Source organism: Synchiropus splendidus, chromosome 5 (assembly GCF_027744825.2).
Source record: "Synchiropus splendidus isolate RoL2022-P1 chromosome 5, RoL_Sspl_1.0, whole genome shotgun sequence".
Classification (NCBI taxonomy): domain Eukaryota; kingdom Metazoa; phylum Chordata; class Actinopteri; order Syngnathiformes; family Callionymidae; genus Synchiropus; species Synchiropus splendidus.
In genome coordinates, this window is record NC_071338.1 from 6,114,770 (window position 1) to 6,137,327 (window position 22,558).

The window sequence follows — 22,558 nt, forward strand, 5'->3', positions numbered from 1 at the left end:
GTTTTCGTCACGTTAGGTCCATTAAATGCTTCTTAAAAATGCTCCCAGGCGAATCTGACTGACAACATGGCACACTGGTGTGTGCAAATAGGCACCAAGTCACGTGATCTCTGCACTCGCCCTCCAGTCATGCCCTCCATCAACTTGACATATGGTCAATACCACTGAAGTTATATCAGGGTCGGAGATGGATCGAACCCACGCTGGATGGTAACCAAAATTCGTTACTGCACCTGAATGTTGTGCAACGCATACCGCAGTGAGTTTTAGCCGCTTGCCTCTTCGGTGCATGAACTACAGCTTCGTGACAACACGGGTTTCGTGTGGATCTTACCGGTGTTATGGTCAATAGGACCTGCGTCCGAGAGCAGCAGCAGGGGGTTCAGGTGAGGATGAGTCTTCTCCAAAGCGGAACAAAACTCCGAGAAATGATCTCGCTCCTTACACAACAGTATCTTCAGGAGAAGCTCCACTTTCTCCGAGTTGGACGAGCACTTGTGTCCCAGTTCATATCGTTCCGCCTGACTAAGAACCCCGCACTCAGCCAAAACCTCCACAACCTGGTCCCCATCGGTTATGGACTCCACCAAGTTCTGGGAAGACTTTTCCAGGAGCTCTTTATGCTTTTGCTCCATCTCGACCGAAACAGCTGCACAATCCACTCGAACGTACCCACTTTAAGAGTGGGTAAAAGTAGACTTGCTGGCCCCGTTGGTACGTGGTTCAAGCCGAAGTGAAGGATACACAAGAAGTAGCCATATTTGTTGGCCAAGGCTGTTGACGCGAAGATGACAACACATTTTCCCAGCAGCGGCGCCCTCTTTTTTCAAAATAGTGACGCCTCCCTGCCTTTAACATCGGCTTTCCGCTCTCTTTAGACCCAGTATCGCCCACGAAGCTAGTTCCTTGGACATGTTGAAAAGTGTAAAAAGAGTTGAGGGTGCGCGGACCGCGTCTCCAGCCCGAGCAGCTGCAGCTTTGTGTCAGCCAGTTCCGTGCTGTGGACATGTAAGGTAAAGGTGGGCGGGGCTTAGGCTGCATACGCACCTGGCTCCCGCCCCCATCAATATCAAAATACAGTCAAGCCGTTGCCAACTATTTACATATATACATCGTCAGTTAACCACCGCTTAGTGTTGTTCAGGGATGCGGGGAGTGCTGGAGCATATCCCAGCCGTCATTGGACCAGTGCCCTTCATTTAACCATCCAAAACAAATGGTTAAGCTTAACCAGGAATCACAACTACAGTACACTACTTTTAATATCGTTTAAACCCTCTAAACCTTATGAGGACTGACCGAAATGTCCCAGTCTTTTTTTCATAATTCTAAATTATTAAAATAATATTTACGCATAACGTCTATATAAGATTTTTGTCGACAGCAAAACAATGATGACTCATTACAAAACATTTTTGTATTGGTAAAAAAGCATAAGATCAGAGCTCTAATTCACGTTCATAAACATTCACATGTTCTGTCTGTGTCCCCGTCTGTCAATCATTGGTTTGTGTGCAATTTTTGTTGCATGTCCACCTTGTTGAATCAAAAACAGAATAAATCTAGCCCCAACTGCATTGTATATTTTTGTTGTTTTCGTTCGTTCAAAACAATAAAGTATTCAATACCGGAGGAGACAAAACTTCCAAATTAATTGAGGGAAAAATGTGAGTAATAGTGAAAATATAAATGAAAATACATTTAGATGGAATCTAAATGTATTATCTTATTAATTTCCGCATTTCATGCTTGTACTTTGATTACTACTCTTTATTTATCTCCTTTTATTCAGACTGAGGATCAGTTAGTCAAATTGATGACCGATTCTGCCAGGGAAAGGGGAGTCTGGCAGTGCTTTTGGAGATCATAATATCATCAAGACCCTTTGTTTGAAAACAGTTACACTGCTATATGAATTATATTTGTCCAGTCTCCTCAGTCATCCAAACAAAAGTATATTCACTAAATCCAAAATGTATCTAAACGTCCTGCTATATTCGTTTTGAGCCTCCTGCAACTATTCTATCTTTGTCTGTGCGCTGCCAAAGTCATCTACAGAGTGACGTCAACGCGCTTCTCTGAATCGACAAACAGTTGGCATACACTGTGTGGAAATCCATTTTGAGCTCATTTACCATAATTGCAGTGTAGGGGTCTACATGGTTTGTGCTGGCTCTTTCAGGATTTAAGACAAGCCGAGCACACAGGACTTAGCTGGAGAGCTTAATATGCTCCACACTGAGCCTATACCTCACTACAGTTTCAAACAGCTTTAACAATGTTAGTGGTTATGTAACTCATTTCTTTTCCCTGCAGGGAAAATCCATCTGGCATTCGACCACCAAAAACTCAGAAGGTAAATTGTTGAAAGCATCATCCTTTTCCAATTGGTTCTGAAACAAAACTAACACTGATATGATGAACTAAAGTATGTTTTTAAGGCTGGGAATGCAGCATCCTTAAAATAAGCTGTTCTTTAGGAGGCTGAAACTCAGTGATGACTGCAGCGGGCTGATATCTACTGTTGTATCTCATTATATGTTGTCATCTAATCCTCGGGTTTGTAATTTGCTTATATGCGCTCATGAAGTTTAGAGCAGGATTACGTCCCAGGCCACCAAATGTCACTAACATTCCTCATTAGACAGCTGCAGAAAATCCACTGCACATCAACAATACATTCATTCAATGCTGCTGTTTTTGCAGCCTATGTGACCTACACCCAGGACAGAATTCTGAATTTAACATTTGAGCATTTTAGGTTACAGGCAATACTCTTCTGTCACTGTTCTTCCTGTTGTTCTATTTGATAGACATCAGCCCGAATTGACAGCGATTCAGTCCCACGAGGACTTTAAATCCTCCCTGCAGCGCTGGGTATTTCTTACTGCTAGAAATATATATGGAAGCATCAAAAATAAGTCAACACGATGGACTTCTGAGACACTGCTTAACAGCCAGCTTCCCTGCACTCAACGGCTGCAGTTCTTCTCCAAGCCTCTTTTGGATGCAATGCTCATCAATTTGTCGTTTAAAAAAAGGGATCCTTTATGTGGCTTCCCTCTTTAATGAGGTGATTATGGACATGGAACACAATATCCATGAATATATGCCACTTGATTTTCGTTCTTGTGATGTATTTTGGATTTAATTTTGAAAAAGACAAAAGCGCACATCAAGAAAAGCATCATAAACATAAAAAGGGATGTGTCAAAAGCAATCATGTGTACGTCAGTAATACCATGAATGCAAACCCAATATCCATTTATAAGCATACCATTACTCACCATCTCTGGAACGCAGGAACCCACTGCGTCCACGTCTATGACACATTCATAATTTAGATGCTCAGTCCGTGTGGCGTCTCTAAAAGGCTATTTAATTTTGACCTATATATTTGGAGAACACCCAGACAGACTCCAGGTGGGGTTGGGCTCCTATAAATTTTAGCATCAAATATTCATCGCACTTTGGCTGTGGAATGGTTTTCATTTTGATAATGTATGAGAAATAGTGAAGAGGACAAAAGGTGAACCGTGAGAGAGGCTTAGGGCCCAGGCATTCCCTGACAGGCAGCCACTCTCTGTGGGCCAGTGAGGACAACAAACCGCATCAGAAAATTAAAGTACGAGCACTATTTTTAGTCTTCAAAACAGTTTTCTGTGTCAGGCGCCGCAGCAAACCTGAGCTCCCCCATCTATCCCCATTACAAAACAAAAGCGCACACATCACTTATGTAAGCCGCACTTCTCACCTTTCATTAAAGAAAAAAACGTGAAGCCAAGCGTGCGGAACAAAAGATGATGCTCACCAGCAGTACCAATAACACGACTCAAGTATCCATTCGTGTTTGGTTTATTGTCGTTAGTCGTAGTTTCAGAAATACCACAAGGCACTTGAAATGACATAACTGTGAGAAATGGAGTGCATTTAATTACACAAAATGTGGCAAAAGTATGTGGCGCGGCATAGAAGCGAAAGCAAAACAAATATTGGTAAAAGCACACACTCTACTGGCAGGAGGTTGTATGGCAATCCCCAACTCCCCGAGAGCCAAGTGTTGACTCACCCAGGAGGTCAGGTTTACACGGTAGCTCTCTCATGCAGCTGTATTTAAACTTTGGCTGTTTGTTGAAGGCAGCGCTGTTGAACAGTGACTTATAATCATTTGTTAATCAAAAGTCAACAAGCAGTGGTTACAGCATGTGACTTTCACAAACAAAATATCAACAATTGTATGAAATGTAACTCATTCTGTCTTTCCAGTTTGACTACCTCATAAAAGAAATACTCAACCTGACGATGAGGATGATGTGGCGTCACGTTGACAACATTTGATCTGAATTTCCTGTTCTTCGTGTGGAATTCTGATCAAATAGATTATCTTAAATGTAAGTCACTGTTGTGTATGGCTATATTTCAACTGCAGACATTTATATGATGACAAACATCTGTAAAATACAGCACTATTGTTGTGCACTGTACAGTCATGTAATGCAATGGACCATCAAAAGTGCCACCTCTCTGGAGCAATGCCTTCTTTGGCTATCAATACTAGACAACTGAAATTTAACTGCACCATCAGCTTTATGACTCTTACTCCACCACCTGAAAATGGCAGACCACAAAAAATAATAATCACCAATTATGAGATGTTTCAGCCTCAACCTCTGCAACAAGCATTTAGCAAGCAGAAAAAGCAGCCCATAAATAAACTTAATTATTGGTAGACAGGGCTGATTTTGATTCATTCAGTGTGATCGATCAAAGCACTACACTCAATTATTAGTTGTTAAACATTCAATGTGATCACACAAAAGCACTACCTGTCCACAAGCTACTGCAATAAAGAGGAGAAAATGCACATCTGAGTAAAATGCTTCATTGATATAAATGTTATTTAGAATGGATATTAGTCAAACTGGTATGTGGTTGCCAAACATCATGTCTCAGTTGGACAGATTTATAGTTGTCCTGTCAAGGATTCTTCATGGCTCTCTAGTCACTGCCGCCACAGAGCTTCAAGAGCAGCTTCTTGTAGTCCCCTGAGGTATCACCCTGGAAACACAACACCCGCAGCTGAAATACGGCACATGACACTCATTGTTTGCACTGAAAGGGGAGACTTACTGAGATGTGAGTATACAGGGATTTCCCGTAGGCCTTAACGTACTCCTGTCTGATGTCCAACATGTCCACCTCAGAGCGGGACACCATGATGCGGATGAGGGTTTGATCCTTGGTCCCAGCCCCCTTTAACACACAAGAGAAGGGTGTCTATGCGAAGCACAGAAAACACAGAGGGATGCAAACTGCCAGCCAGTGACTGTGCTGGCCTCACCGACCCTTCTTCACCAATAATTTATAATATAAATTTAGTGGCCTAAATGAACAAGGCGACATTTCTTTTATGCTTTCAAATTTAAGCAGCAACCCTTTTCTGTAGCTCCTAAGACCCAAGGGTGCAAGCCGCGAGCATCCATCATGCTTCTACTTACTGTCTTGGATGGCCAAGACCTATAAAAGTCACAGTGTTGCTTTACCTCAGCAACACTGAATTAGATTGTCATGACATGCTTCTTTGAGCAACATTGTTGTCTCTTTGACATGACTTGACTGAAAGGCTGGATCTCCATGAGGAAACTCCAATTTTAGCAAGAGTAAAGGTGAAGAAGCTGGAGAGCTGGAAGTATGGAGGGATGAGGACTGAAGAGCAATAAAGGCAAGCATAGGTGAGGCATCACAACATACAAATACCTCAATAACTGCAGCTAAGTAGACTTTTTAATTAACTGTAGTTAATTGAGTAAATTTTTTCATAAGCACTTTCAACTTTTATTCAACTGCACACGATGGCAACTATACACTGCTCAATTTCTCTACAGCATTGTGTTACAGAAAGGCAGCCATTTTTAATGATCATTCACAACCTCCTTCCCCCATCTCTGAAACCACGTTGTGTTAAAAACAAGAAAGTAAATGCACTGTGATTGGTTTCTGTGGTGGGAGACTGTAGAGAAAGCAGTCCCATTACAGTATTTTTTTGTCCTGTTTTACATGACGCAACCAGACAGGTTGCAATACAATACTGTGTAACTATAATGCAAAAAGTTTTTAAAAAATGTGTTGTTTAAGAAGTTTGGGTCACACTTTTAGATTAATATGGAACATAAATAAAGTACTTAATTGGATTTGTAGCAGAATATCAGTTTGTAATTAATCATTGTAAAGTACATATTAGTAGGGCTGGGATGATATGCGAGGTCGTCACCTGAAATGGTCATCATGAGGCTCATTCAGAAGGTCTAGGGTGGCTAACTTGAGTCATCAAGATTTTAAAACATATTCAGAGTGATTTAACGTATTCTTTGCAAAACAAATATAAACTGCTTCATATATATGATTTATTCAGTATGAGAGCAGAAAGGAGTAAAAAAAAAAAAAAAAAAAAAGAAAAGAAAAGACACTGAATGAGAAGGTGTGCCCAAACTTTTCACTGGCAGTGTATATCTGCACAAAAATACACATGTATATAAGTGTACAAAGTGTCTAGTGGCCAGAGAGGAAATATATTGAGTTCATGTATCTGATGTTTTGTGTGCTCACCCATTCTAGTATTTTAAATATACATATATAACACTTCCCTCCAACCACTATGACTGACGTATACCTGCATGGCCTTGTGCAGTCTTTCAGCAAAGTAAGCAGGAGTGTTCTTGATGCATTTCACTGAAATCACAAGAAAAGTCACGATACAATTATCATGTAATGCATTGAAACAGCAAATAAAATTGAGCTAAATAACTATAGACACAGCAAGACCAGTGAACACATTGTTCAGTTAAGTTTAATGCATGAGATACTCTTGGTTTTTAATCAGTTCGGACCTTTGCCACGTTTTTTTTTCCAGATGCAAATAAGATACACTGATACAGACATGCCATCCTGGGACATAAATTATTTTTGTTGATGAAAAAGAAGCAGCACTTAGTTGCGCGGGGAAAACCACAGCCAGAGAAAACAGAGAATCAAAGTTCACTGAGCATGACAGCAGCTGCAGGCCGTACATGTGCGATAAGACCATGTTGGATTGAAAGGCGTTTTCCAGACCCTATTGTGCGCCGAGACGATGATGTAACTGCACGCATGTCTAGGAGGTTGACTAACAGTCAGTGTACGATACCAACCTTGACTTATACTGTGAAGCGGAAACGCACACATTATAAGAATTTATTGATAGTCTCTTAAGAACGTCTTGTTCTGAAGATATAGGTACCGTGTATTGAGTGTGTGTTGCTTTGCTAACAGTAACGTGCCGTCATTAGTAACAGTCTCCCAAAACTGTGAAAGACAAGTTGTTGTAGGGACAGCAGTTCTCCTGCAGGACCAGGTGGCCACTGTTAAAGTGAAGGCCAAGTCATATACTCTAGAAAGCAGATGCTCTCAAAGGTCTTGTGAAATGAGGGTTTTTTAGACACCAAGTCATGTCTTCTGCACTGGCATGTAGGCATGCACTTTCCTGATGTCCACAAAACCCTCACAGAGCGGAAATAAGCAGAAACGAGTCTTGACGAGGAGTGTTTGGAAAATGACTTTAGGAGCCACACGTTTGTGTCAATAGAAGTGATATATAGACTTGAGATACGTCTACTGTAGTACTGTAGTAGAAATAAACTACTAGTAGTAGAAATAAACATGCCAGATATAGTTGAAGAGAAAATGGACTTCAACTTCAACAGATCAATAACAGTTATAGGAGAAGCTGTCTTGCTTCCACAGTTTATTCAGTCCAGTTTAAACGTCAAATCTATATTCTGCTATACTTTATCAGAGCTGCTCTGAGCTTCTGCGTAAAAACTACATGTGAACGTCACAAAGGAAAAGAAATAGAGAAAATAAAATTGATTGCATGCGTTTTTCAAATTATGGTAATACTTATTGTGAACACCAGGTGGGGCAGTATTTCACACAGAATGCGAGGGAGACATAAGATTTGTTGACAAGATGCAAGTGTAACACCGGCCATATTTACATGTTTGACACAGCTGCAATATGAACAACAACAGGACAGATTGCTGTCACACATGCGCCTCCAACATTAAGAAAAAAATATCACATGCTTTAATGAGGAGCCATACTTTTCAGCACAATGATATGATATGAGTGTTATTGTGAGACATGGACAGTGAAATATTTTAAGTCAGTAAAAACATTAAAACAATGATTTCACTACCTTGAAAAATCTATATAGTATTTTTAATGACATCTGACAACAGACATGATCAAATCTTCACTTGAAAGTTTAACTTCAAACCTTAATTCCATTTCATTTTAAGAAAATGTGCGCATATTTATAAAAGGAACCTTGTCAACTTACCAACAGCCACCATGCCCGACTCAACGTTTCCAGACATTTCCCTGCAGATACTCTTCTCAATGTCTCGTCCACACATCTGCTGGTACTCGTGGAAGACTGTGGACGAGGAGCAAACCTCAACTGAGACTGGAACAACTCTGTTTCAGCCAGATGAAAGCACATTTGTGTATAAAACGCACCAGCCCGGAGGTGAGACTTGCTGCGGGCGCATAGGATGGCATTGAATTGCGATTCATCTGTTCCAACTTTATTTTCACCAGCAGCATACAGCTTCTGTTTAACGAGACCGCAGTCACAGTAAGAATGGACCGTACCAAAACACTGAAAATCCGCTATCTTGTACCTGGGCATCCTGTTTGGCCATAGAAATGTCAACATGCTCCCTCTCATCACGGTTACCCTGGAAAACCAAAAAGCACATTGGAACAAACTACTGACTAAAAAAAGACAGAACATTGCAGGAAACAACATGCAGGACCCACCTGACAGAGGGAAACCAACAACCGACGGAAATGACCAGAGGTGTCACTGCTGATGGCATCCTCCAGGCTTTTTCCGTACTCTGAAAAGAGTATTATTCAAATAACAGAGAATAGTTTGCATTTTATAATGAGGTCATGTTTTTCATGATGCAAATATACATTGTGCATATTTTCTAAACTTAACGATAAACATGAATCAGCCGTAACCAAGTGTTTGAGAGCTTGTTGACACCCTGAGACACTTGTACGTGCAGACTACATTTCACACTAGTTTCATACAAACTGATTGTTTATAGTGGAGTCTGTAGACAATCAGTCAGTAGCTAAATTCAATTCTGTTATGAGAATCATTTATATCTACAGTCACTAGCAGAGAACGAAGGGCAGAACTGTTAGCGTTTCAAATGACTCATAAAATGAAGGTTGCATCTTATTAAATACAAAGACTAAAGATTAAATAAGGGAATGTGCATCACAGAAAAATAAAAATAAGCATGGACTCAGAACCTCATTCCAAGTTCTCTGACTTGTGAATGTATAAAATGGTGAGGTTGACCCATGTCTGAGCTGTGGCCATTTTAAATGGCTGACATTAATTGCATGAAATTCATGTCAACATGAGGTTTCGACAACATCCCTGCGCTGCAGAGAGAAGCAACACATTTCTAATTCAAGAAACTTGCAATGATACGTGCAGCTACTGAGACTCAGATTCAGCCTTTGATTGACTGAGACGCACACACTTCCTCAGAAGACAAACTTCACACATCAAGATTTAGAGAGGCAAATGGATGAAAACAAAAAGATGGGGCACAGGAGACAAAGCTGATATGTGTTTAATTTTTCCCCCGTTATTTTTTTAAGCATTAGAGCTGATCACTCCAACAGGTGATGTTTGCTATGCATGAGCCACCCTCGCAACATTTTCCAACTGTATTTAATTTCTAATATTTGATTAACTAATTGGTTGGTACAAAATAAACATTTGTACATTACAAAATATACAAACAATTTATGGAATTTATTTTTTGGCCCTGTAATTGAAATCTGGCCCCTTGAAGATCCCGACGTAAAACATATTTCACTTCATGCTTCTATAATTCCACATATATTGTGGAAATGGCCAGTTTAAATTATTACAGTTTAGCTATAGAATGGAGAGCTTCAAATTGCTTGTCAAACAAATAATTAGATATTTGGCATCGTTTTTAAAGCATAAACATAACACTTAAAATAAAAAGCTGTTCGTAGAACAGAAAAATAAAAGCTGTCACTTTACCAGCTTTGTAGATCTTAGTAATTTCGTGAATCTCAGCATTGGAGCGAGAAGACAGAATCTCGATCAGACAGGCTTCATCAGTTCCTGCACCCTAACAAAGAAGAGTGAATGAAGCCTCAGAACTTCCACATAAAAACGACATATAAAGTCACAAAGGAAAAGAAATGACGAAAATAAAATTGATTGCACGCATTTGTCAAATTATGGTTATATGGTTATTGTGAACACTAATGTGGGACAGGCATAATAAGATTTGTTGGCAAGACAAAAAAAGAGTAAATGAAGCCATGCTTAGACACTGACATAACTCAGTGTTGTGATGGCTGTTATCTGTCTGACTCATCTTGTTTAAACACAAACTTTATTTTACTCCACAACTCAAATAAGGCAGTCTGGCCAAGTAATTTTAGCATCAGTAGTAACAGCAACTCCAACCTTTATGGCCTCTCTGCACTCTGACGCGTCAAAGTGAGCAGGGCTCTTCAGCATGGCAAGAACCACTTTCTCAAAGTTTCCAGTGAGCTCAGACTTCAGATCACGAATTAAATCCTGAGTGGAGACAGACACACACATGCAGGCGAATTGAAGGCACAAACACACAAATGAAAACATAAGATCAACTTTTTTAAATGGATAATTCCAGAAGAATCACATCTGATCCTTCAGACAAGTACCTTCCCATAAGTGGTTTTGTAGGCTGCCACCATTGGAACCCTCTGTCTGTTGCTGCGACTTCCCAGGAGTTCAATAATGGCGTTTTCATCTGTGCCTGTTTGTGACAAAGAACATTTTAAATACCCTGGGCACCACAACAACCTCAATGAGATCTGATGGAAGGTGAACTACAGTAGCTTTCCAAATACATCTTCATAAGAAGCTCATCAAATGGGTTTTAGGTTTGTATAGCTAGTTAGCTGTTTCCACTCACAACACAACTTAGAACGTAGACTGCATATGAAGAGAAAGTAACACAGCTGGGGAGGCAAATTTCACATCTGTACTTCTCGATAAACATATAATTTTGCTTAGCACAGGAATGGGCCACAACTCATCCTACAGAATTTACCGTTGAAAACCATTTCCAAGATGAGAGCAGAATTTTCAAACATATTTTAACATTGTTATCTCCAGCTGTAACATTGATATCTCCAGCTGTCCATATAAAAGTTATTTGACATATTGTCATACTGACATATTGTCAAATAAGGGGTGAACACATGCAGGGAGTCCGACAGCTCAGACAAGATTTATTGTGATGAATTTTTATGCCCATATTGCTCATCCCAACTCTGAGTACAACATGCTTACCTCAGGCGCATGTTCAGCATTCAACATTTGCAATTTCAGAGCAGACTTACCGAAACCCTTCATGGCCTTCCGCAGTACTTCCACATCTCTGAGAGGATCAGCCCCTGGGTAGTCCTGAATGGAACCTCTGAAGCCTTTCTAATGATAACAGCAGAAAAACACAAAACTGTAAACACTTGGGTTACTGCACAGTGTAACAGGATTTGCAGCTGTTGGATGACGTGAGCGCAACCTACTGGAATGGCAGGTGCCTGTGGGTTGGATGGATTCCCACTTCCATATGCAGGCATTGAGGGGTTGGTAGCAGGAGCTCCGGAGTAGCCCGGCATTGGCTGGTCTGGGCCAGGACCTCCTGGGTATCCCTGAGGAGCTCCTCCTGGGTATCCCTGAGGAGCTCCTCCTGGGTATCCCTGTGGAGCTCCTCCTGGGTATCCCTGAGGAGTTCCTCCTGGCTACAGAGGTGTTAAACAGTGAGCAATACGATTAAAACGAAAGTCTGAAGAGTAGTTAGAAGTCAAGTACCGCTCCAAAGCCACCTGGTGCAGCTCCCCACCCTCCACCTGCAAAGAAACACTCAATTTCAATGAGAGCATTGGCTACTGTACATAATATGTATGTGAAGGTTTGCTAACTTTGTTGCAAGGGTTCTTCGGTTAACTCCAATGCTCACCTGATAATAAATAACTAGAGCAGGTGTGGACTAGACGTTGCGTTCAGTCATGTGACTACACAAATTCATGTTTGTGTGTGTGCTGCATTTTATTCAGTGATAGTGGGTGGCTTCACCTTGTTGAGGCATGGACGGATAACCCCCGGGTCCTGGCGGGGGTTGGTAGCCTCCTGGCTGCTGGGGGAAGCCTCCAGGAGAAGGATATCCACCAGCTTGAGGAGGGTAGCCTCCAGCAGTAGGAGGGAAACCTCCTGCTGAGGGGTAACCTCCAGCTTGGGGTGGGTACCCACCTGCCTGTGGAGGGTAGCCCCCTGCAGCTGGGGGGTAGCCACCTGCTCCGGGAGGGTAGCCACCTGCCTGTGGTGGATATCCACCAGATTGAGGTGGGTAACCGGGGTAGCTCATCTTCAGGACCTGTAGGTTGCTGAAATAAATAAAAATGTCGAAGGGATTGTACAAAGAATATTTAAGTCGTTTAAGTTAGAGATGGACTGAACAAAAACTCTTGAAGAGGGGTCTGTACTTTCCAGGGTTCTTTATATGCAAGTGCAATTTTTCACATAAAGAGGCAACAAATCTGAAAACGTTTGTATTTTCCTTTCTAGAAATGTAGGAAGGTTGTTTATACAACTTGACGGTAATAATAGTTAGGATTCAAACAACCACAGAGGAGAATTATTATGAATATTGTGATAAAATATTCCTCATTTTTATGCACACCACTGTTAACTGAGAGGTTGTTCTACAGTTAGATGTATGAGCAGAATAATTAACACACTTGTGTATTAAGTCCAGTCACAACCTCCAGCAGCTGATTTGAAAAAGAAGACTACACATGACCTGCAATCTGAATTCACACATTACAGAGCCATTTGTTGCAGCAGCAAGGAGTCTTATTGGTTTTCTTTCAGTTGTAAATAAATATATAAATATAGCTCCCAGGAAAATACATTTTCCATTCTATTTCCCAATGAGAAAAAGCGGACATTTTACTGTCAGGATTTTTGGTTGAGCTGTTTTTGAGCCGTGGATGAGTATCAGTTGGGACTTTAGATGTTGTGACGACGATCTGACTTCCAAAATTGAATTGCGGCCAACCTATCCTGTTCTAGGCAGAAACGGTCGTTTCCTGAACCATTCGTGTTCTTTTGCTTAACAAACTAACATGCATTTAGATGCTCTTAGTCACGCATCTCAGGAGCATGAGCACAGGCCAATATTGGTCAACAAAGCACCATTTCTCTTATCCAACGTGTTGACTAAGTTGTCAGAGAGTAGTAACGGGCGTTGCCATATACACTTAAGCCCAAAATTATTCATACCCCTGTCAAAAACAAGGTATTCCAAAGACCAAAGATGAGCTCACTGGTCTTTGCCATGGCAAGTCTTGAGTTGACTCAAAATGACTGAAATGTCAGAAGCAAGTCAACTTTTATAGTCTGAAAACTGGTTAAAGAACAAAATGCGAACTCAGACCCTCAGAGACGACAATTTGTTTGAATATGCTGTGGCTAGTATCTTCGTATCACTGGTGTATGAATACTTTGGACATAGTGGCATAGTGTTGTTGAAGTTTCATGTAACTCCTTGCACAGTGTTACCTCACATAACATGACTGGTCATGGTTCCAGACTTACCCACATGTATTATTTGTGTCAAATCTAAGGTGAAATACTAATGTGTAACTGGAAAAAAACAAGGTATTGCTTGTTTTTGACAGGGGTATGAATAATTTTGGGCTTAAGTGTATGCTGACGAACTTGCTGTGTAGATGCAAGGCTTTGCGCTCTCCTGGAGTCCGTTGTTATGTAATAGCATTAGCATTCATTCTTTAGGCACGGAATTACTGTCAGTCCAAAACGTCAGCGCATTCACATGACCTTGGAGCCAACGTCAAAGACCGCAATACTGTGTGTTATCGGGATGCGGAAGCAAACGTTAGCTGAACTTTTCAAGAGCTCTGATAACGTCGCGGTAGGATTAGCGAACACTGGCCCGGACTGCCTCGCCGTCCTTTAAACGTTTTGCGACGCGGTTACTAAGGTCTACACCAACGTAGAAGTAGAAATGCTTGGGTGACTTACCGTGGGTGAGAGCCGGAGTTCGAGGAACAGTCGAGCAGAAAGGGTCAGTGGGGAAGAGGGTGTGTCCTCAGCATTGTTTCCGTCCTGCAGCAGAAGCAGCAACCTTTGCTCAACACTCACACGCGCTTGCGCGCACCCCCACACAAACCATCGGCGTTCATGCCGTGCCCATGGTGATGCATGTCAACAAATACTGGGCAAATAACAAGCAGTTCATTGAAAAATCCATGTCCCCATCCCCAGCGTCAGACCGGGACGGCAATGCCATCATGACGCCATAGCAGTCTTTTCCAAACGACTGTTTAGAGTCGAAACTTGGACATTCAATGTCTCATTCATTATGAAAAAAAAAACAAAACAAAAAAAACATTTAGTTGTTTCGTTTCCTACTTTGCCCATTAGCCAGCTAGGGCTGTTGAAGAAGAACATAAATAGGGTATTTTGTATAAAAATATCAACCATATCACTGATGAATGTGTATAAGTTGAGTGTTCACCACTCATGTATTTTTCAAACATATATTATGCACATTGATATTTTAATATAAACAGTACACCTGAATATAAGAAGGCAGACAATATTATACCAATATGAATTAGGCAAAGAAGAAAAAACTAGCAAAATCTCACCACTTGAGGGCAGCAGGCTTTGAGGCCAACAACACAGGAAACAGTGCAGCATCAATTTTGATCGAGCTGCTGGTGTGAAGTCAGTTTGTGTGAAACGGCTTCACCTGGACTCTAGAGTAATTGCAGTGAGCGTTGAAGGAGGCAGGCCGAGAGATCAATTGCACAAGTCCAAGTATGTTATCCTGTGTTCAGATTGAAGCTAGCCGCTGCTGGACCTGCTTCAAATGTGGCGGGCCTCCCGAGCCCCCTCCTCCGTCGGAGAGTTCACGTGAGCTGAGCTGGGGGAAGCCAGAGTCGGGTCCTGACAAGTTGCAGACTTGGCCGTCCAAATGCACCGTGGCGTCCGCCATGGAGTCTACTCTTCCTGTGCATCCGCCATCCCGGCTGGTCGACTGGGTCTGCGTGTCTCTGCAGGAACAGAGAAGGATCGACACTGGCGCTTTGATGGTGGATGTCCGTCCTGCAGGCATCAAGACCCGCAACAGCAGCACAGCTCATCTGACCACCAACCAAATGAACAACTTCTTCCACCTGAGCAGTGGGATGCTCTGCACCAGCAGTGAGGTACAATGCTTAATATCCGTTTATCATTCTCCTCTCATAGGAGTTACTATTTCAAAACTGTGTGAGTTCATGTGACAGTGTGTTAAGTTTCTTGGGTCATACATTGTGTGGTTGGTGTGAATGTGTGTGTTGTGAGTGTGATCAGAAGGCAAAACTCCCGCCCACGGTACAGTGGAAAAAGTTTTCTCCTCTCTTGGCTGGTTGCCACTAACAGACATGTCAGGAGGAAATTCAAATCACTACGATAATTCAATAACAGCTTATACTACAGTAGTTTTATACCTCTCACACTAAAAGACTTTCATTGTTTCCACATTGGATTAGATTATTTGTGCCCGGTTTGTTTCATTAAAATGTGACTATGGGTTTGTGATTGACTTTATCTGCCGAGTCCACAGAATCTTTACAAAATAGTTCTAGCTTGTAAACCATGTCCAAATATTTAGGAGACACAAGTCTGTCAACAATATTTCCGCTGCATCATGAACTCTAGACTGAGGGGACAAGTCTGTGTTTTGCCATTTGTGGGTGCCTCAGGCTTACATCTCCAGGACATTCATCCTAATTCTTTTCCATATTTTTCATCTGCAAAACAATGATCACAGTAGTGTGGACGGGTGCAAACACAACACATTTGTCACCATCAACACATGAAGATCGATTTATTTTAGTGATTGGATCGTACAAGGTGTGTCACAAAAGTTCCACGCCTGGTGCCACAAAAATATATTCCAAACCCAAACGACAAACAAAGAGGCTTTCCCTTCAAAATTATCCCCTTGGAGTATGTTAGTGTGATCTAAGCTCTCTGCAGCCATCAAGCTTTTTCTGATTCTGGTGGTCAAGTAATGAGCACAGAGCAACAAACGAACTTGAAGAGTGATGACCCTACTCAGCAAGTTCGGTTGGGTTTCTAGGTCCCAATTCATGCCTGATTCAAGCACCACCTGCCTGATGCGCTCATCATTGACCTCAGTCCTGGTCATTCAGGTCCAGCCACTTCTCAAAAACATTTGAACATTACATTGTCTCATCTCCCTACTCTTGCTGCATCCATCCCATTGCTTCTAATGGAGTTTTCCCGAACCATACCAGAGACTTCAAGTTTGTTTGTTACTCTGTGCTCATTGCTTGACGGCCAGAAACAGAGGTTACTGTAAGTATGGAAAATCATGTGGAAAAAAGCTTCATGGCTTCTGGGAGATAAGATCACACTTACGTGCTGCAGGGGGATAACTTTTAAGTTTAGTTTATGTGTAGTTTGGGTTGGGTTGCAGTTATAGAACTGACTCTGACACTCCTCATATGGTTGTGTTTTGTGCTAGCATTGTCACCAGTGCTTGTCACGTGACCGGACGTAATAGAAATGAATGGGTAAATCCTTCCAATGTTCTCAAATTATTATTAGAATCTACAGATTATCCCCCAAATCGAATCCCTGGTCCCTTATTACGAATCAGATAGGTTGGACATCCATCAAAATGTGTCCACAGCTTTTTGACACCGTAAAGTATGTTCACAGGCCATATCACTCCGAAGATTAGTCATGAATTAATAATTTCATACAGAAGTATCCAGTCGATACTTACATTCCATTGTGGACAAATTTATATTCTACTGTTGACAAACAACACAAATAATAGTCATGTTGACGTCTCAACGGTAGTTAGTTGCAGGGTTGGCATGGAACATGGAACATGTACATGTGGTGGTCAAAACTATTACTCGAATGGCTTTATTTGATTAATGATGTTTTTGTTCCATTTATTAATGTAATAACAGTAGGTTCAACAGTTCTGTAACTGATCATTCCAGGTATGTTCTCAGGTATGTCTGTGATTAATTGGTTGCTGGGTGGATTTCATCTAAATGTGATCTAATCAAATCCTAAATTCAGACTTCATTTAATCTGCCACTCATTTGTTACTTCGCCTGTCGATGATACCGAAGGTTGTGCATTATTTAGGGCTCTGCTTCTTTGTTTGTTTGTAAGAAGAATAGACACTTGTGCTCTGTATGTGTACATGATCAATTCTCTGAAGTAAGATAGGTTGATTTAATAAAACACTACAAGAACATATACGATTGAGTCACTGAAATAATTCCCCTTTGTGTGAGTCAAAATGTGGCTCTACTGACTGAGTTTGTAGGTTTTCTCATTCATCCCTCGCTGCTGCTGTTCGCAGTGTGTTCAACTGACCCATTTACAGTTAATAAAAATATGCATGGGAATTTTGGCAATGTAGCTCCATCTTCGCAGGCCTGTTAGCAAATATTTGTTTGAGCAACTACAAGGTTTTCAACACTAAATAGGTCATGTTTCAGAATCTGTATTCTAACCGTGGAATCAAGTTCCGTAAACACTCACTGATGTTGTTACTGTGTTTTTACAGATAAGATGTGCCATCTTATGCAGGTCGTGTCTCACGTAGCTTAAAAGCCAAAATGCACACCGACACATTTATATGTCAAGTTCATTTGTGATGTAATGGTTTTGGTGTAGTGAAAGCCGGTGAAAGATGTATTATCTGTGTGGTTGTGTTCCCTGACAGGCGTCTCACAGAGACAGCTGCAGCATATCCTCACCTAACTGGTCTCTCAACAACACTGAGTACGGCCTGAGCGCTCTGGCTGACAGTTTCTCTGAGCTCTCAGTATCCTTGGACGCTTACACACCTATCACACAGCTCCCTCCTAACTACCTGTGCCACCTGTGTTTCAACAAAGGCCACTATATCAGAGACTGTCCTCAGGTGAGTGACGCTGCGCCAGTCTTATGGATCAAATTCAGATGTATTTGATCTTTGTAGATATTTTTCTTTGTGGTTGTCAAACAATCCCGTCTATATTTGTATTTATTCTTGAGTGAAACAGATTCCTCAGCACATACTACAGTGTGAGGTGCCTCAGCTGGTTGGTAATGAGAAGCAGATGCACTAATACGGCATGATAGGTGACTCTGAGGAACCAACAGCACAGAAGTAATACCTCTATGTGCAGCTGCGGTGCTGCCATTGATCCTGCACTGCAGAAATGTTTGTATGATGTCATTGAAATAATTTACCAGCTGATGAAATAAGTAAAATCAAGTAAAACTGTCATCATCTGAAACACTATCTATTTCCTTAAACTGTTGCAAGTACTGCAAATGTTGTAGACAGCTCAAGCGAAAGGCAAATTGGCCAGACTGCACACAGTCTTATTTCAAATCAAATGGCCCATAGTTTGATGAAAGGCAGCATTTTTAAAGCTTATGTCTGTTGCTGTACTCCATCGAGCAGCCACAGTCATCCTAAATCTTTTACTCAGAGCTGACAGGAATCAAGGAATGTCAAGGTTCAGTGAGATGAGAGAAACACACAGGAAGTGTGTGTGAAGGGGCTTTAACAGCCGTACTCAGAGCAATGGGGCCCACTAAAGCTCTGCCTCAGATGTGGAACTTGAAGGTTCTCAAGTTCTAAAATGGTGGTCATCATGCTCTCAACATTTAATGGCACAGGTAATTATTTGGCAAGAATAATGTGTGTCTTCTGAGAACGTCCTAACGTCCCAACAAATATGTCAGTCATAAAATAACCTCCTACTTTCAAACCATGAGGCTGTGTCAAATGATTGACATTTTTAAAAATACTCACTAATTACTGTTTAGGTAATAGGGAGCCGTTGGAGGCAGGTAAGCATTATTCGACTTCAAATTGTATAATTTTCAAAATTATACGTTATATCACACTAAAAAAGAGCCAAAAGATATGACAGGAAAGATCTGAACAGTTAAAGAAAAAGTGCCAGAAATTCCAGAACCTCAGTGGCATCCCAAAGTGCATCATAGGTCTTCCTCTACTTCTAATAACAATAACTCTACTAAAAAGTTTTTAAGTAGTTTACTGCCGTATGGAGTAGAGGTATATGTCTCAAATGCAAAATATATAAATAAATAAATTCATGATTACATAAAAAGATACAAGCAGAGTCCTAAAACAGAGAAAGTGTGTTGTGCGTGGAGAGTGCTTCCTCACATTGCACAGCTGCTTGCGTCACCTCTCTGGGAGGCGATGTGTTTGTTCCCTCCCTTTCTGGCTCTCCTTTTCAGTAATGCTTCTCATATGGCTCCATGCAATCTCAAGCACAGCCACAGTCAGTGTTCATATCAGTTGTTTGTCTCTGTGAGCTCCACACCTCTTAAAGCCCAGACTGATGGTGGTAGCGTTAAATGAAACAGTAAATAAGACTGGCACTGTTCACTTTCTCTGCTGACTCAAGAGGACGTTGTGTGTTTGTTTTAATCTTTGTTCTTTGCAAACATGAGGCCCTCAAGTCCAACCACTCACCATTGTGCTGTTTTTCCATGTATCACAGTTTGGACTGCTTCATTGGGATTTTTAAGAAATAGCTGATATGTTTACAATTCAACTTTTGCAACCACACCCTAAAATATGTGAAAAATCTGGAAACGATCTGTGCTGCCTGGTTCTGTGCTGTGGAGCCATGATGTCAGAGCTGAGCATGTGTTGCTAGCCGATCATATGGCTGTCATCATCACAATGGCATGCTCCTTTATAATTCTGTCTGTTGCACAATCCCACAGGGTTTGGTTTGGTTGGTTTTCTTCCTAAGTGATGCTGGACAATGCTGTGGGTTCCTGCTAGTGAAATACCTCCTACTTTTCTAAATCTGAGATGAATTGTAGGAGCTGACTCTGAATCTGATCTCACACTGTGACCTCCAGAGTATGCAGCTCTGACTGCTAGTGAACAAAACGTGGCTTGATAAGGGAAGCATGGTTTCCTCAGAGGGGCTGTGGAAACACAGGTCAGGAAGTTGGGCTTTATTGTTCAACTCTCACCACTGGCAAGAGTTGTCTCCATCCCTGTCTGTCTCTATCTCTGTGCTCCCCACATTGTGTTGTTGGAAGTAGCCAGTGGCGGGAAGTGGGCGTGTGTCCTAGAAGATTTTAGTCTCTGGTGACAAGAGTCTGGTCGTTGAAAAGACAAACATTTTTAGGAACTCTGCATGAACACAAGTGAACTAATGATAGTAGCTGATTTGTCTTGTATTCATCGCTTGTGCTTGTAACCTTTGAGGGGTTTTTAACTGACGTGCAGGCTTGTTTTCTGAAAAAAGAACGGGGACGCAAGCTGGAGAGATTCAAAAGAGGATGTGACAGGAAACGGAGTGATGTAATGTGAATGAGACTGATAAAGAGCAGAGACATCAGAGAGCAGAGAAGAGATAGCAGGTGCTCGCATGTCTTTTAATTTGCATTGCTGGTTCCTACTCACCTTGTAGCCTATTTTTGCTCCATGAAAAACAGCCCAAGAACCTCTGTTGTGTTTGAGGTGCTTATGTGAAACTCACCTGCAGCTTGGTGCCTTGGCGTATAATTTAGCACGTGCTGGGGGGATTAGTTCATTTCTGCTTTCTATGCACTCGTCTCATGAATAACATCAACAACAACAAACATCAATTTAAACACAGCAACATTGGACATGCACAAGGAAAAAGTAGACATGTATACTCCCACACACACAACTCAGTAGGAATCTACAAGCATGATTCAAAGTGCAAAGCCAGTAGCCGAATGATACTAAACTTTACAACCATATCACCAATGATATTGACGACATCATTCAGCAGCTTGAGGTGATTGGTGATGGCTCATCTAGTCACGATATCTTGTACCATCTTGATGGATTGACAGCTAAATTCTTTAATATGTGTGAAGATGGGTTTGCAGCTTTTCATTTGGCCAGGCTCTTTTGCAGTAGGGAGACGCAGTCTGATGTTCTTCTGTCCATCCCTGTGTACTGTAGGGTCGACCCAAAAGAAGAGGCCTCACTCCCTATCAAGGGAAAGTCAGATGCTTTGGTGAGTACAAATGCCCAAAGTGCAAGAGAAAGTGGAAGAGCGCCAACTCCTGGGCCAACATGGGACAAGATTGCATCAAGTGCCACATCAGTGTTTACCCGCACAAGCAGGTAACCAGTCCTCCAAAATGTTCTTCTATTCTAGCGATAGCTATTTGTCATTGTCTCATACCAGCCATGACAGCAGGACAACTCGCATAATGTCAAAAAACTCTAATAATGTCAAAGGTCATAGCCACACCCGACTAACTATTACAGCAAGTGAGGACTGATCCAACCCAGTACAGCTCTAAATAGATCATTGGTCTGGATACCAGTTGTTACATGCAGCATAAACAGCAGGCTACTAATTCATGTTAATATCTCCCTTCCAGCGACCCTTAGAGAAACAAGACAGTCCAGTGGATCGCACCAAAGAACATCCGCAGAAGCTCTGTGAGAAGTGCAAAGTCCTGGGCTTCTACTGCCGTCATACTCAATAACCACCCTTTAACTGGATTTAAAGGCCAGTGTTGATCCAGAGCATTTGTTTGTTCAAACTGTCACAGTACAAACTGTGAATATGGCTTCTCTTCTAAAAGTCAGGTTCTGTTTTCAAAACTACTTAGAAAACCCATCATTTTGCAGCAAGGTGTTTTGTATAAATACAGATTATTGTACGTTTGTATATTATATTTGCAAATAACATCTAGTTTTCTACAAAGTTTTCTACACTGTTTGTACACAAAATGGAAGGTTCTATGGTGTTTACATTCCATGTTGAGGGATCTGTGCTTTGTGCTGCTGATGGAAAGTGTTTATTGGCTCTGTGGACACAACACTTCAACTGGTTCCTTTCTGCAAGTTGTACATTAAAATCTGATTCTTTATATTCGTTATACCTTGCATCATGAATTACAATGAATGTTGGGGAGTATCCCGATCCAAGTCGAACCTCTTATGCCTGGTCAAGTGAAGACATTTTGACGTCTGTTGTTTCACTTTCATTCACACAGGTGAGAGAAAGCCAATAGACTGTCCTCTAGCTTCTACAGTATATGCTTTGGAGTTTATACAGTAATATTAACTCACATCTTATCAAGACTCCAAGAAACTGTTGCACCTTAGTGCAAAGAAAAGAAAAGTTCTGTTGTGGTCTATCCCTGATGTGGTGGGTGGAGCCCACACAAAGACGTAGACATAAGAGCAAGTTTGTTTTGTCCTCACATTTGGCCTCAGATGACCATACCAGGTCTGGACAGGTGTCCTTCTCTTACCAAGGTTCAAAACCTCAACTGTATCACTTTGAACAAGCTCTGAAG

The 22,558-nt window shown here is 41.5% G+C and overlaps 3 protein-coding genes across 7 annotated transcripts in view; 1 reads left to right on the forward strand and 2 right to left on the reverse strand.

Moving 5' to 3' along the window:
* LOC128758494 (disks large homolog 5-like) overlaps positions 1–979 on the reverse strand; it is a 29,814-nt gene extending 28,835 nt beyond the window's left edge. For both annotated transcript variants that reach the window (XM_053864474.1, XM_053864473.1), the window contains exon 1: positions 335–979. In XM_053864474.1, coding sequence (XP_053720449.1) covers positions 335–635 — 301 coding nt within the window. In that variant the 5' untranslated portion in view covers positions 636–979. The remainder of the gene's footprint in view (positions 1–334) is intronic.
* On the forward strand, positions 198–22,531 carry LOC128758497 (zinc finger CCHC domain-containing protein 24-like). Its single transcript, XM_053864479.1, has 6 exons — positions 198–259; positions 2,317–2,356; positions 15,022–15,393; positions 17,946–18,146; positions 21,204–21,368; positions 21,632–22,531. Exons 3-6 carry the CDS (start codon positions 15,178–15,180, stop codon positions 21,737–21,739), a joined length of 690 nt encoding a protein of 229 aa, XP_053720454.1. The 5' UTR covers positions 198–259; positions 2,317–2,356; positions 15,022–15,177; the 3' UTR covers positions 21,740–22,531.
* Positions 3,823–14,989, reverse strand: LOC128758495 (annexin A11-like). Of its 4 annotated transcripts, none has more exons than XM_053864478.1 (17): positions 14,830–14,989; positions 14,201–14,284; positions 12,233–12,540; positions 11,969–12,006; positions 11,867–11,898; positions 11,683–11,794; positions 11,497–11,584; positions 10,813–10,907; positions 10,574–10,687; positions 10,139–10,229; positions 8,860–8,939; positions 8,721–8,777; positions 8,557–8,650; positions 8,378–8,473; positions 6,671–6,729; positions 5,131–5,253; positions 3,823–5,058 (listed from the first exon to the last, which is right to left on the reverse strand). In XM_053864478.1, exons 3-17 carry the CDS (start codon positions 12,519–12,521, stop codon positions 4,999–5,001), a joined length of 1,428 nt encoding a protein of 475 aa, XP_053720453.1. In that variant the 5' UTR covers positions 12,522–12,540; positions 14,201–14,284; positions 14,830–14,989; the 3' UTR covers positions 3,823–4,998. The 4 variants fall into 4 exon arrangements, with proteins under 4 accessions (XP_053720453.1, XP_053720452.1, XP_053720451.1 ...); XM_053864477.1 differs by having other exon boundaries at positions 11,683–11,812; positions 11,861–11,898; XM_053864476.1 differs by having other exon boundaries at positions 11,683–11,898; positions 12,233–12,530.
* Positions 22,532–22,558: the final 27 nt, after the last annotated feature.

What these genes read in the sequence shown, in the direction of transcription:
- LOC128758495 (XM_053864476.1), bottom strand. Translation starts at nt 12,521, where the DNA reads ATGAGCTACCCCGGTTACCCACCTCAATCTGGTGGATATCCACCACAG. An exon ending in GAAGGCCATGAAGGGTTTCG is followed by an intron (nt 10,908 to 11,496) that starts GTAAGTCTGCTC and finishes TGTCACAAACAG; the next exon opens with GCACAGATGAAAACGCCATT. An exon ending in CAAGTCTCACCTCCGGGCTG is followed by an intron (nt 8,474 to 8,556) that starts GTGCGTTTTATA and finishes CCTCGTCCACAG; the next exon opens with TCTTCCACGAGTACCAGCAG.
- LOC128758497 (XM_053864479.1), top strand. Translation starts at nt 15,178, where the DNA reads ATGGAGTCTACTCTTCCTGTGCATCCGCCATCCCGGCTGGTCGACTGG. An exon ending in ATATCAGAGACTGTCCTCAG is followed by an intron (nt 18,147 to 21,203) that starts GTGAGTGACGCT and finishes TGTGTACTGTAG; the next exon opens with GGTCGACCCAAAAGAAGAGG. An exon ending in GTGTTTACCCGCACAAGCAG is followed by an intron (nt 21,369 to 21,631) that starts GTAACCAGTCCT and finishes TCTCCCTTCCAG; the next exon opens with CGACCCTTAGAGAAACAAGA.